The sequence below is a fragment of the Propithecus coquereli genome, unplaced genomic scaffold, assembly GCF_000956105.1.
Source record: "Propithecus coquereli isolate 6110/MARCELLA unplaced genomic scaffold, Pcoq_1.0 Scaffold26, whole genome shotgun sequence".
NCBI classification, from domain to species: domain Eukaryota; kingdom Metazoa; phylum Chordata; class Mammalia; order Primates; family Indriidae; genus Propithecus; species Propithecus coquereli.
The window spans coordinates 5851334-5866298 of NW_012148174.1; the positions used below are offsets into that span (position 1 = coordinate 5851334).

The 14965-nt window shown below is 41.7% G+C and overlaps 2 protein-coding genes across 3 annotated transcripts in view; both read left to right on the top strand.

The window, feature by feature from the left end:
- Positions 1–8982, top strand: part of HERC6 (HECT and RLD domain containing E3 ubiquitin protein ligase family member 6) — a 52114-nt gene extending 43132 nt beyond the window's left edge. The window contains exons 17-23 of one of the 2 annotated variants that reach the window (XM_012647169.1): positions 1835–1978; positions 3240–3406; positions 4436–4502; positions 5206–5276; positions 6888–7071; positions 7160–7262; positions 8599–8982. In XM_012647169.1, coding sequence (XP_012502623.1) covers positions 1835–1978; positions 3240–3406; positions 4436–4502; positions 5206–5276; positions 6888–7071; positions 7160–7262; positions 8599–8804 — 942 coding nt within the window. In that variant the 3' untranslated portion in view covers positions 8805–8982. The remainder of the gene's footprint in view (positions 1–1834; positions 1979–3239; positions 3407–4435; positions 4503–5205; positions 5277–6887; positions 7072–7159; positions 7263–8598) is intronic. The other variant, XM_012647170.1, reaches the window with a different exon arrangement.
- Positions 8983–10582: 1600 nt separating this feature from the next.
- Positions 10583–14965, top strand: part of HERC5 (HECT and RLD domain containing E3 ubiquitin protein ligase 5) — a 45294-nt gene continuing 40911 nt past the window's right edge. Inside the window, exons 1-2 of the mRNA XM_012647157.1 lie at positions 10583–10636; positions 14243–14441. Of these exons, the coding sequence (XP_012502611.1) occupies positions 10583–10636; positions 14243–14441 (253 nt within the window). The remainder of the gene's footprint in view (positions 10637–14242; positions 14442–14965) is intronic.

The window sequence follows — 14965 nt, forward strand, 5'->3', positions numbered from 1 at the left end:
TATCCCAAAGTTTCATGGCTTAAAATAACAATAATTTATTTTACACATCTGCAGTTCAGCTGAGGATCTGCTGATCTAGACTGAACTCACCCGGGTGGCTTGGTAGATTTTGTCTGAGTTTGTTTACATGTCTGGGAGTTGGCTAGGGATTGGCCAATCTAGGCCTGGCTGGTCAGTTTGACTCTGCTTCCTATGTCTTTCATCTTCCTCCTGGGACCAGCAAGCATGTTCTTCTCACAGCAGTGCCAGAGGTGCAAGATAGCAAGCCCAATCATGCAACAAACATTGCTTTAGTCAAAGCAGTCACATGTCTCAACCCAAATCAAGGGCTGGAGAAATATACTCAGCTTCTTTAATGAGGGGAACTGCAAAGTCACATACATAACACATGGCTCAAGGAGAGGTAAAGAAGTGGGGCTATTAATGCAATAAACAAGCAGCTAGTGCAATGGATACTTTTCCTACATTTTGGCTCTAGTTTTAGTTCAAGACCTTCCACTATGTGAGTTTCAATTCCAGCCATTCTTCATTTCATCTTAGAGTTTTTATTATGTAGTACCTCAGATCATTTGCCCTATTGAGACTATAGAAAAACAATTAACTCTGAACGTAAGAGCTAGAATCTGTGCTGAAGGGAGTGGATTTTTCTGATATCAGCCATAAGAGGAAGAGTTGGGCTCTCAGAGAAGAAACCAGAGCCTAAAGGGTGGGACTCAGAAGAGGCATATTTCCCAGCATGGGACTCCAATGGGAAAAAAAAGCTTTATATAAGCCAGAATTTCTGGTTTTATGTCTCCATCTGTGTCTATTTTTTCTTTAAATCTTGACTGTGAGGAAATTAGTAGAAAATTATTACCCTACAGGAGATGACCAAGAGATAAGAAAGCAAACTTCAAGACAGATCCAATCAAAATATAGACTCTGAACAAGGCAAGGTTATCAGGGCCCCTTATGAGTGGAGTCCTGACCCTGGCATAGGCAGACTTGGTAGGGTAAATAAGCACAAATAAGAAAATCAGAAGTTATTAGGAAGTTGTAATTGGGATATTGAGATGGGAAAGTGGGGCAGGCCCTTGAACACGATGGTCTGTGGCCAAGGAGTTGCTCAAAGTGGCAGCAGACAAGATTTCCCAGGCAAGGAGAGTAGAAAGAGAACAAAAATTCAAGAAATGAAATTTAGTGATGCTTACATTAAAAAAAGGAAATTACCCAGAAAAAGAGGAAAACCAAGATAGCACTCAGCCACAAAGTCCAAAGGTGGAGAGAGCTCTTAAAAAGAGGGGCTGGTTAATACCGATTTCTCACTTGAGGGCTACGGGCACTCAGGGGTGATGGTCCCTGCAAAGGTCTCATGCCCAGGCCACTGGGAGGGCTGTTTAGTGGAAGCCCAAATGAGAGTAGGAGCGGGAGAAACCAAATAGTTGTTGGCTGGAGCCAAGGCTGTGAATTTTGAACGATGAGATGAAGATAGACTAATTGGGGAATTTAGTGGTCCAGGGGTTTGAAGCACATCAAAACTTGGTTCAAGATACTGCTCAATATTACTGGTAAATGCTAAGTCTTGCCAGAGTCCCCCTTCATTTGGTACAGGTGGCAATGTCAACGATCCATGTGTTCACTGTACAACAACCTGAGGGTAAATCGGTTCATGACCTCCACTGCTCAGTAGCAAATTGAGGGAGGACGGATTGCAAGGAGGCAAGCGGTGTGTGATTCTGGTAATTCTGGTGACTGCAGGAATAGTTGTTAGAGGTTTAAAAGTCTTCCATAAAGATCCAAAGCATTGTATTAATATTTTTAAATCAGGACCTTGGACTGTGTACTCTTTCCTTAGGTTGGATTTATTGAAGAAATTCGTCCTGAGTGTGGAGGGGTCACTTCAGAGTTCTTCCACTGTGTATTTGAAGAGATGACCAAGCCAGAATATGGAATGTTCATGTATCCGGAAAGGGGTTCCTACATGTGGTTTCCTGTCAATGTAAGTCTTTTATTTCTTTTCTTATGATTTTGTCAGAACAGATGAAGTATCCCAGATACTGCAACATGAAAACCATAGATAATAGTGGAAAATTAGGTCATAAAGGGCCTTTTGAAAGAGAGGAGGAAGAGAAAGACGAACAGGTGTGAGAAAATACTGAAAGGTGTTTTGTATCTTTTTGAAAAGGAACCTCTAAAAGATAGGAATGGCTAAGGTGTGCCAGTGGTAGGATTTTATTGAATGTTTCTTAAGGTTCCTACATTGCATTAAAATATTGTGGCAGATTTAAATGAGTAAATGACATAATCCCTTTCCTCCTGAAACTTAATATATAGATAGAATGATAAGACCAAAACACCAGAAACCTTACCAACTGGTTCTAAATAAGAAATTGCTGACTTGATGGGTTACAGTTATTGGGAAGCACGGCAGGGTGGGGAAGGAAGTGCTGGTGTCGGATCAGAAGCCTTGAGTTCTAATCACGAGTGGTGGTGGGTGTGCCATTTAGCATCTCTGAGTTTGCAGTTTCCCCACCTGTAAAATGAACAGCATGATTTCTGCTCTGACTGCTTTACAGGGCTGTTGTGAGAATAAAACAAGATAAGGTACGTGAAACAAGAAAACTTTAGGGCACTATACAAATTTAAGGGATTCTTTGTAAGGACAGGAAGAAATCAAAGGGGGATTGAAGTGATTGGAGAAAGTGTCGTGGAGAAGCGGAGCCCCAAGGTTCATGGTAAAGGATAGAGATGAAGTGGACCAAAGACACGCAATTGGGATGTGGAGAGGAGAAAAATAAACCTCACACTAGGTTGTGGGCTGCACTGCCGAAGGGGACACCACTCATGTGACACTTGTCTGATGTGCCTGGCACCCACTGCAAATGGAAAGTGCACCTTTCCTTTCTCAGTGTCATTCTTCTACATGAATTTGAAGGCAAAGACAATAAAATTAAATCATGGAAACCTTAGTTTATAAGGCTATCTGAGTGTATTTCAGATATGCTGATAGTAACAAAAAATAAATTCATTTATTTAATGTTCTGAATTAATTTGTATTGAAAATTATGGAAACAATTTAAGTTGTATTATAACCTGTGTAAGAACAGCTTACAAATTTCTATTTTCCTGGAGCCCATTTTGTTTCTAACTTGTGACTTTTAGAAAAAGGAACCCCGAGTTTTCTTTTACTCTTCCAATTATCCCTTTGTATTACTGATGATTTATAATACGTTAAGGGTTTTTTTTTTCTCCTTTTCCAGCCTAAATTTGAGAAGAAGAGATATTTTCTCTTTGGGATTCTGTGTGGACTCTCCCTATTCAATTCAAATGTTGCCAACCTTCCTTTCCCACTGGCTCTGTATAAGAAACTTCTGGACCAAAAACCATCATTGGAAGATTTAAAAGAACTCAGTCCTCTCTTGGGGAAGTAAGTAAATATAGTTGCTTTTTCAGGACTATATCTAGTAAGTCTCAGTTGTTTACACATAAATGATGAATAATGTTACACACACAGAGATACACAGACTAAGTCTTAGTTGGGATAATGTGTGCCCTTTAGATGAATTTGAATTTTAGCATGACTTATAATTGAGTAAACCTTCAAAAATGGAGAAAAGCCAAATTCTTCTCTAATTATTAACTAATACAATAAACAGAGTTCTGGCCTGGTCTCTTGACTTTATCCAGTTGGAAACAGTTGCTTTGGACAGTATATGATATATATGTGTCATCACACATGTAAGCACATATGGCTCTATAAATGTGTGTGTGTGTGTGTGTGTGTGTATGTATAGCTAATCGAAAAATGGAAATATGCTCAACCTCAGTAGTAACTGAGGGAATGAAAATGAGGTGTCATTTTTCTGCTTACCGATTGACAACTATTAAAAAGTTTTTCTTATTGTGTTGGCAACGAGTTGGGGAAAAGGACTCGTTTCCCCTGTGCTGTTGGTGGAAGAATACATTGGCTAGATTTATGCTAACGCAGGGCTTCCCAGCCTTGGTAATACTGACTGTTTAATTTTGTGTTGTGGGAGGCTGTCCTGGGCATTGCAGGATGGTTAGCAGCATTTGGGATTGTACCCATTAGATGCCAGTGGCGGCCCTCCTCCCAATTGTGAAAACCAAAGACATCTCCAGACTTTGCCAAATGTCTCCTGGGGGCGGGGGGAGAGGAGCAAAATCACCCCTGGTTGAGAATCATAGTTTAGAGGAAGAGGCTCCTTTTTGTAATTTCCACAAAGACGTAGCAGTATCTGTGTGGTAGCAGTCGTCCAGCAAACCAAACTGCAAAGAGAGGTTAACTCTAGGATGACAGGGTGGGAGGGTGGAAAGGAAATTTACATTGCATTTTATACATTTCTATATTGTTTACAGTTTTTCCATTGAACATTTATTACTTTTGAAATTTTATAAGATCAACAAATATGACTTTTTAAACCAAACTTTTCATTAGGAATTTGCAAGAAGTTCTAAATGATGAAGCTGATGATATTGGAGAAGAACTTTACATACACTTTTCTGTGAGTACTAAAGAAAGCCAGATATAGTTTAACTTTAATGTGTCTTTTTTAAATAATTTTTATTGTAGTATCTTAAATATGGGATCCCTTTTTTGAAAGATAGTTTACGTCTATGCCGCAAGACTTTCTCTTCACTTGCTTCTCATTTGATACCTTATGTCCATATAATTTCAAATAAAGTGAAGATCGATCATTATTCCGTTAATGTGAGTAATGTAAACAACTAAACAGAATAATTTGGCTTGAAAGCTATATATTACACATACTAGGGTAGGTTTTTTATTTTTATATTTATTTAAAAGGCTGAATTACATAATTATTTGGCTCCCAGTTATTTTCATTTCTATAGGGGAAAATGTACTGGCAATAATTGTATTTTTGAGTGGCCGATTATTCAGACTTACTTCCATGTTTAATATCTGAATATACACCATCAAACTGGTATTAACTGATCAACACATAAGTGCACATATAAGAATAACATCTATTGGATGTTGGGCAGGGGGGAGGAGGGAGGAGGCAGGAGGGGACGGGTATTTGCATATACAAAGAGTGCAATGCGCACCACCCGAAGGATGGACATACTTGAAGCTCGGACTTGGGGGGGCGGGGGGGCAAGGGCAACATACGTAACCTAAACATCTGTACCCCCATAATATGCTGAAATTAAAAAAAAAAAATATCTAATATATTTTGGTTACAGATACATTGGGACCAAAATGATGTTGATTTAATTCCAAATGGGATCTCTATACCTGTGGACCAAACCAACAAGTAAGTCTTGAGACCTAGAATTTCTGTTTTGAATATATTGTACATACACTGAACATAAAATGTTTGTAACACTGTACTTTAAAATGTATTTTAGCTTCTCAGATGATCATTTTAGCTCATATTTTAGAAAGATAAAAAGGTTATAGGGTAAGAGAAGAAGAGAAAGGATTCAGGATTAAATCTTTCCTTTGTAGCACTTTTCTCTATTTATTTATTTAACAAATATTTTGGAGCCGCTATTCTGTACTAGAATACTCTAGGTGCTGGAGATATAGCAGTCAAAAAGACAGACAAAATCTGGAGCTTAAACTCCAGTGGGGCAGTAAGACAATATACAAATAAATTATATAATATTTCAGAGTACTCTGAAAAAAATTAAACCAATTGAGAGACTAGGGATAATATATAGTATTATATATATATATATATATATATATATATATATAAATTGAGAGACTCTCCTATTGAGAGACTAGGGAGTTACAGTAGTGGTGTTTTGAAGCCAGCTGGTACCAGCTAGTAAGAGCTGACGGTTAAATTTTCAAAAATGTTAAGAGTTTATTATCAAAGTGTTACTTAGTAGCTTAAAATTAGCCATGGTGGGAACATGTACATCATGGAAATCAGCAAATCTGCAAATGTGAATTCCCTCCCCGTCCCTCCTTTTCAGAGAGCTGGCTGTTAAACGTTTACCAGCATACCACTGGCTACAGGGCAAGGCAGACAGCAGTTGATTTAGATGGGCTAGTCCACAAAGGCTGCTCAAAGGGTGAGAGACAATCCTGTCTAGTGGAAATGCCTCCAGTGGCAACCCTGCCATCAGGAAATTCATCATGTCGTGGAAACTGCATCCTGTGGCGCAAGACAGGCCTTGCAGAAATAATTTCCACAAAGTAACGTGTTGTTAGAGGAGAGAGGGAGAACAACAGAAGGACAGACCCTGAGAAAGCCTGGTTTATACTGAAATCTGATAGATGGTAGAGGTTGGCAGGCAGAGAGGAAATGCTGCATTCTGTGGCCTAATTTCAAAAGCGAGACAGCAAGGCAGTCAAGTGGAGGTCAGTATGGCCAGCGGTGAACATGGAAGTGGGAGCCGGGCGTGGTGGTATGTACCAGTAGTCCCAGCCATTCAAGAGGCTGAGGCTGGAGGATGGCTTGAGCCCAGGAGACCCGCCTTGGTGATATGGTGAGACCCAGTCTCTAAAAGAAAAAAAGAAAGAAAGTGAAAGAGTGGGAAGAGGCTGCTGCGTCTGGCAAGGGTCAGATTATGGGAGGAGGTCGATCCCCGCTATGGAGGTTTGGTGTTTACCCACAGGGCAATGGGAAGGCTTTGTAAGACTTAAAGCAGGAGAACGACCAGTATTTTTAAAAAATCCTCAAGACTGCAGTGAGGAAGAAGAGAGCTGAATAAAGTCTTAATCCTTCTGCTTATATTCTCTAAGTTTCCCTCTAGCTGGCCACACAAAACATCATCCTTGTGCTACATGGAAGTAATTTACTTTTCCTTCTCAACAGCAATGGGAAAGAGGACAAAGTATAGAATATTTTAGTCATTAGTAAAGTATGTCATTGGCCTTTTTTTTTTAATTTTTAATTTTTGCTTCCTTCAAGGAAAGACTATGTTTCTAAGTGTGTTGATTACATTTTCAACATCTCCGTAAAGGCAGTTTATGAGGAATTTGAGAGAGGATTTTATAAAGTCTGTGACAAGGAGATACTTAGACGTTTCAAGCCTGAAGAACTAATGACAGCAATAATTGGAACTACTGACTATGACTGGAAACAATTTGAACAGGTAGGTGAGACCTAGAGTGCCCCAATTTTTCCAAACAACTTTTATATATTTCTCCTCAAAAACCATTTTTTTCCCTCTTTCTCTCAAGAATTCAAAGTATGATCAAGGATACTACCAATCACATCCTACTATACAGATGTTTTGGAAGGCTTTCCACAAGCTAACTTTGGATGAAAAGAAAAAATTCCTCCGTAAGTATTGTAGTAATAGATGGATCTATAATTATGTATCTTTTAAAAAGATAAAATATTTTGTTTGTGATGAAGCCGTTCTTACTGCTGGGTCACACGTGTTAATGGCCAAGCAAGGATTAGAACCCAGGCTCCCTGCCTTCTAGACCAGCATGCTTGCTCTTACACAAGGCTGTTTCCCATTTAAAAACAAAGAGAGACATTTGTTATTTTACTACCGTTTCAACACTGACTCTATCCCTCCTGTGCCTCCTTCCTCACTCTAGCTGGCTCTTAATCAAGCCTTTTATCTCACGTTCCTATCTTCGCTTAATTATCTAAGTCCTATGATATCAGAACAATGCAAACTGTCTGTTTTATAATAATATACCACTTAGAAATCATAATAATAGCAACGATAACTGATGATAATACTAACAGCAGCAGTATTTACTGTGTGGTACTGATCACTTTATATCTGTTACCTCCCTTTATCCTAATAGCAACCCTATGCGGTAGATACTATTCTTTTTTTCCCATTTCAGACATGAGGGGAAAAGAGGCTTGGAGCCTTTAGTAGCTTGTCAGACAACTGTTCAGACAACTGATAAATATGAGAACCAGGATTTGAGTCCAATAGGCTGATTCCAAACCCGGGCTCTGAGGTCTCATGGTATAAGAACTTCTCTTGGTGGGAACCCTACGGTTTCTCTAGGATAGACCTAATGACTTATTCTCTCACCTTCTCATCCCGTTTTTCAGTTCTTCCTAAGGTATTCATCTTTCTTCTTGCTACTTTTGTTGCTACCGAGGATGTTGCAGGACAATTCCAACCTCTCCACAAACCCAATCTATTACTCTACTTTTTTGATCTCTCTCAATGGGAAGCTTTTGCTTCAGCCCCGTGGTTCAACTGTCTGTACATTCAGGGAGTTCACGTACTTCTTCCCACCTCTGGCTTTTTCATGGGCTTTGTTCTCTGCCTTGAAAGCTCTCCCAATTCCTCTCCTTGAGAACGAGCCAGGTGTGACCTCTGTGACGTCTCCCTGACCGCCACTGCCTAGCATCTCTCTCCCTGCCTTGAGTCCTTTAGGCTCCTACCCTCATACTTCCTAGATGAGCTAATTAAACTTCCTTATATCTTGCTACTACCTTTTCATGTATGTAATTTCCCTCCTAGACCATGACCTCAATGATGACAAAGACCAAATGATTTTTCTACACTCTGTACCACCCTATGTAGTCCTCTCTGCACAAGGGTACTCGATAAATAGTTCTTGAATGAAGTGATTAGTTTCTTCCTTTTAAGTTTTGCTCTTTCTATGAAATATCTTAACCGACTTTTATTTCTTTCTAGTTTTTCTTACAGGATGTGATAGGATGCATGTAAAAGGCTTACAGGAAATGGGAATAATATTTCGCTGTCCTGAAACTTTCAGTGAAAGAGATTTTCCAAGATCATTGACTTGTCATAATATTCTGGACCTCCCTAAATATTCTACAATGGAAAGAATGGAGGAAGCACTTCAAGTAGCCATCAACAACAACAGAGGATTTGTCTGACCCAGGCTCACGCTGTAATCTAATCATCCGAGTGTCCCCACAAGGGCTCTCTCACCCTTGATTCTTCTGTTCTTCCATACATCTAAGTAGGACAAGGGCTTGATGGATTTTAGTTAGAATTACTTGACGTGGGGGTAGAGGGAATGGGGAGATGATGGTCAAAGGGTACAAAGTCTCAATTAGGAGGAGTATTTTTCTCCATTTTTTGAGTTCTATTGCGTAACATGGCAAATATAGTCAATAATAATGTGTTGTTCATTTCAAAATTTAAGAGAATAAGTTTCAAATGTTCTCACCACAAAAAATGTTAAGTATTTGAGGTGATGGATATGTTAACTAGTTTGATTGAATTATTCCACATGGTATTCATAAATTATAACATCACTTTATACCCTATTCATTTTTACAATTATAAATTATCAGTTTATAATAAAAAGAATTGTTGACAAATGTTTAGATAAATAATGTGATGAATCAAGAATAATACTTTTTAGGAAACAAAATTATGTAAAACATTTCCTATATCTCTAACCTTGCTATTAGAATGTTTGCTTTTATTGAAGTATTTCCTGAACAATAATTATCATTTAAAAATAAGGCCAGGCCACAGTGATGCACACCTGTAGTCCCAACTACTCAGAGGCTGAAGTGGGAGGATCACTTGAGCCAAGGAGTTCGAGGCCAGCCTGAGCAACATAGTGAGACCCTGTCTCTTCAAAATAAATAAATAAAATTAAATTAAATTTAAGTGAATGTTAAAAGCTGACAGATATTTTTAAAAAATACTATTATACCTTTAATAAACACTGCCTATAAGTATGAAAAACATACTGAAGTTTGAAAAATAGATTAATTTCAATACGTTTTTGAGGTATGTAGATATATATTTTATTTTCAGGAATGTATCTAGAGTTTTGATTTTTAGCAAACTGCTGAAAAATTTACTTGAAAAATCTGAATGTTAAGGGATTCATTAATTCATTGAATAATTACTGATACTAAGTACTGTGTTCCAAGAGCCATTCTAAATGCAGATATCATTATTTTGGTTAAAAATAGCCCAACAAGAAGCTCCTGTCTAATTGTAGTTGGGGAGGTATGAAGAGGATAAAATATGTCTCAGTATCATGGCTACAAAGCAAATTTATGGAGATGTAACTATGGTGGGAAATGGCCAATGAATTTTATGGATCAGTTCTATCTAATATTAAATTTTAAACTGTGTTATGTAGCTTCAAAATGATTCCAAACACTTGCACAGTTTGCTACATGAGTGACATATGTTTTCCTATGATGAGAACTTGGAATGAACTCCCCTCTTTAAGCATTGGGGGAAAAAAAGAGAAAAATCTTTGTATGGCAATGAACCATGTGATTGGCGAAAACATACTCTGATCATTTTATTTTAACCATATGAAACAAACTGTAAGCTATTCTGTAAATGCCGGCTGTTATCCCAAACCATTCACAGAAGCCTTGTGTTAGTGGTACTGTTAGGTAGATAGGGAGAGATTCTGGGTCTCCTAGGGACAAAAGTGGGTGCTGTTGCTTTGGTGCAATTGCCCCACCTGGAAAGAAGGACAAGGGCGGGCCCCAGGCCCCCATATTGGTCCTGCTCCTGTCTGGAGCAACTGCCATACCTGGGGTAGGAGGGAACACCCTGTGAATTTGCTAATCAGAACTTGGTGCGCCAGCTGCAAGAGAAGGCCGAGGACTCTCTAGCCGACAGGCCAAGCAGCATAGGTACGACAAAGTCCGGAAAGTGACCTAGAACCCACATGCGCAATAAGACTCAGGTCCTGCAGCTCCCAACTGCCCAAAGTGGTTCCATGGTGACATGTGAACCACAGGGAGGTCCCTATCCATACGCTATAAAACAAGACCCAGACCATAACCAAACTCCTTTTCTGCTATGACAAAGGGGTCTGGTCGTCATCTGTGGCGCATGTATCTCGCTTTGTAAACCTATGTCTTGCTCTTGGTCCAAAATCCTATCTTGCTCCCCCCCAGTAAATTTCACCTCATGCTTGCCTTACTTTGGTGTGTCTGGTCATTCTTTGGCCATGAGCACACCAAGAACCACCATTTCTGACTGAAACCTGACAGTACTTTGGGAAACAAAAGACTATGGGGCAAGTCCGCACTGGGTGCTGATATGGAAAGAGGGCAGGAATCGCCTGAGAACAGACACAGAACAGAGAAAGAGAATTCAACAAGGACTCTAGAATGTCAGGTGGCCAGTAGAAATATTTAATACCAGCCCCCAGCAAATCCTCACAGTTAGTTTGGACCTGTCTGGTTTCCACAATAAATGGAATGAAGGGCCAGATTTATTCTATTTGAATTTTAAATGAAAAGGTGGTCCCTAAATATCAGGGATCTCCAGGCACCCGACTTCTGGGTTGTGTCTGCTGGCCTTTCACCACCAACATTACTTTTTCTAATGCAAATGAGTGAATTGTACTAAATGGCTAAGAGAGAAATAGTATCAATTTTTTTACATATTCTTTCAGAAAACAGAGGAAGAGGGAACTTCCTAATTAGATCTATGACACCAGCATTGCCCTAATGCCCAAACCAGATAAAGACATTATAGGAGAAGAATACTACAAATATCTTTCATGAATATAGACACAAAAATCCTTTATAAAATTTTCGTATATCAAACATATCCAACAAAATATAGAAAGAATAATGCTTCATGACCAAGTGGAGTTTGGCCTAGAAATGCATTTGAAAATCAATTATATTTTGCCATATTAATAGAAAAGAAAAACTATATAATTACCTCAGTAAAGGAAGAAAAGGAATTTGACAAAATTCAACACCACTCATGCATGATACTTTTAGCAAACTAGCATTAGAAGGGAACTTCCTTGACCTCATAAAGCTTATATACAGCTAACCTCATAATTAACGGTAAAAGACTGTGTACTTTCCTACTAATATTGGTAAAAAGGCAAGAATGTCTCTCATCACTTCTATTCTATATTGTACTGGAGGTACTAGTCTATAAAATAGGGAAAAGAAAAAAAGGCGTACGTATTAGAAAGGAAGGTGTAAAACTGTCTTATTTGTAGACTACACTATCACCTATAGAGAAGATTCTAAAGGATCTACAAAAAACTACTAGAACTATTAATATAGAAAGCTCTCAGGATTCAAGGTAAATATATAAAAATTAATTGTTCTTCTATATACTCATAAAAATCATAAATTTAAATTTGAAAAGGTACCATTTGCAATATCAAAAAAAACACTTCAGGATAAATTTAACAAAATATGTTTGATGTACACTGGAAACTATAAGATACTGCTGAAGGAAATTAAAGAAGCTTTAAATTAATGGATAGAGAAATCATGTTCATGGACAGAGGCAGCATGTCTGTTCTTCCCAAATTGATCTAACTTAATGCAAGCTCAATCAAAATCCCTATAGTCTATTTTGTAGAAATTGACAAACTAATTTTAACATATATATGAAAACACAAAAGATTTAGCATAGCCAAAACAACACTGAAAAAGGACAGTGCTGGAGCACTTGTATGAACTGATTTTGGGGCTTACTTTGAACCCACAGTAAATATGACAGTGTGGTATTGATCTATATGTGTTCCATTGAGCTGTATGTGTCAGAAAATCCAGAAATAAATCCAATCGAATTGTTACAGAAGGATGGCCTCACTGCTCAATGCACACAGAAGCCAATACTATGGTACCAGCTTTTGAGGAAAAAAACGGCTTTATTGTGAGGCTGACCAGCAAGGAGATAGGAGACACAGCTCAAATCTGTCTCCCCAGTTTGGGATCTGGGGCAAGTTTTAAAAGGTCAGGGGGCAAGGGAAAGTATTAGGAATGTTGGCTTAGCATGGTCTGATTGGAGGGGCTTCAAATTTGATCATTTACGGTAAAGTATGTGGAGGCGGATTTTAGCCCCGGATTTTCCTGGCCAACAGACCCCTCATTTCTGAAAGACCCTTCCCCCTCCCCGCTTCATCCCACCTCGTTCCTGAGGTGTGGGCTAATGAGATGGAAAAAGGGGAGACAACTGATCAGGCTTCTTCCTGCTGACAAGGGGCACACTTGGGGCTGAGGCTGGGATAAGAGGGATGATACTCACGGGTGCACGGCTGCAGACCCACGGTCTGCATGACAAGAACATTGGTACTTTCATTTACAGTCTTAACCACAGTACTTAAGTGAACGGCTGGACCATAAGCGAGGTAACGAGCCCTAGGATGAAGAGTGAGAGTCCCAGCTGCAGAAGTTCCTGCAGAACTGATCTGAAGTCCTGGGGTATCCAAGTGGATAACCCCCAAAACCAATCGGAGCCCTGCCACATAGCTGGTTGGGAAACTGCGACCGGGTTTCCATTTTTCCTGAGGTATTCATGTAGAGAAAGCAGGTAGTGTTAACACCAGACTCCCCCTTGTTTAGCCAGCAGGGAATTTAGCACTACCTGGGTTAGAGAGGTGAAGGGTGTTTGTTGAGCCCTAAATCTCTCTGCAGTTTTCTTCCCGATAGGATGAATCACAAAAGCATTATGCTAAAAAAAAAAAAAAAAAAAAACAGAAAAGCCCACTTAGGTATGGTTCCATTTATCAGTTATGCATGCATGTAGTTTAAAAAGCCAAATCATTTGACAAGGCAAAAATTAAAAATTAAAAAATAAAAAAAAAAAAAAAAAACAGAAAAGCCCACTTAGGTATGGTTCCATTTGCACAATAACAGAAAGCACTCACAGCGAGCGCGGCTCCGAGCTGCGTGGGGGTGGCGGTGGTGGTACACTGTCGTCCTCATCGCCACTCTCCTTCAGTTTCACCACGGCTTGAGCCCGGAGCAGAACGCTTAACAAACTTGAGCTTCCCTCATCACCGCGTTTTCTGGAAACTCTGCGAGTCAGCCCGTGTCAGGCCGCCTCCTAGCGGAACTGCGGTTTCCTCGAAAGCCATTCGGTCCAGGAGTCGGTTCAGGTGGCCACTGCCCGCCGGGGACGCCGACTCAAACCCAACTCGCTCACTTTATCACCTGGCAGCGACTTATTTCCTTTGGCCCCCTTCCAAGCCACTGTCTTTGGAGTTTGCCCTTTCCTTTTTGATTCCGTCCCCTGTAAAAAATTCAGTTTCGTTTCCGACTTGAACCGCCGGCCCCGCCCCCAAACAGCGCGTGGGAGCCCGGTGGCGTGTGGGCAGGGGCGGAGTAGAGGCGGCTGCGGCTTCTCCACAGCGCAGTTCCCGGCTGGCTCCGGATCAGTCCGGCGACGCCCGGGCCAGTGGGAGCGCGCGCATCTTGGCTGTCTCCGCGTCTTCTCTCGCCTCAAAGCGGCGATGGAGCAGAGGCCACCGAGGAGATCGCGGGGCCACGCGCCCTCGGCTCCGGGGTCGGCCTCGGCGTCTCGCCCCGCAGCGTCCCGCCCCGCCGAGTCCCGCTCCGCCGAGTCCCGCCCGGCGAAGCCGCCGCGCGCGCAGCTCTGGCTGTTCCCCAGCGCCGCGGGGCTCCACAGCGCGCTGCTCCGGAGGGCCGAGGCGACGCGCCAGATCTGCTGCTCGCAGGGGCGCCTGGCGCTGCTGGAGCGCGGCGGGGCCGGCGTCGAGGTCCACCAGCTGCTCGTGGGGAGCGACGGCGCCAGGAAGCCGAGTGAGTGGGGCCGGGCAGGGCCGGCTCGGCCGTCCCGCTCCGGGCTGGGGTGTGAAGGGCGCGCGGCCGGGGCTCCGCGCCTGCGGGGCCGGCACCGACGCTGCTCCTCAGAGTGGCGGGAGGAGTTGCGGGAGTTGCGGGCTGCGGCCATCTCTAAACGGGAAGGGGCGCTCGGAAGGGCCCCGGCGCTGCGGCGGTCCGCGGTGGCCACAGACACGCGCCCGGCTCGGGTCGTTTCCCGGTGTTGCGGTGCCGGGCGCCTGCCCTCTCCTTTGCCCCTGTCCCTGCTGGACGCGGAGTTCGCGGCATGTGGGCGACAAATAGATCGTCGCCTCGGCAAACTGACCGGCGCGGAGTACACAGGCAGCATCTTCGTCCTTTTAGCCAGGCTTACCTTACAGTTGGTTTCTCGTCCAAGTCGGCCCCCCCCACTCCTTTCTAGAACACACGTGCTCCGGTTTTGTGAGGCTTTTAGAGGATGTCCTTACCATGTTCTCTCTCGGCGATGATGTCCTACATTTGCC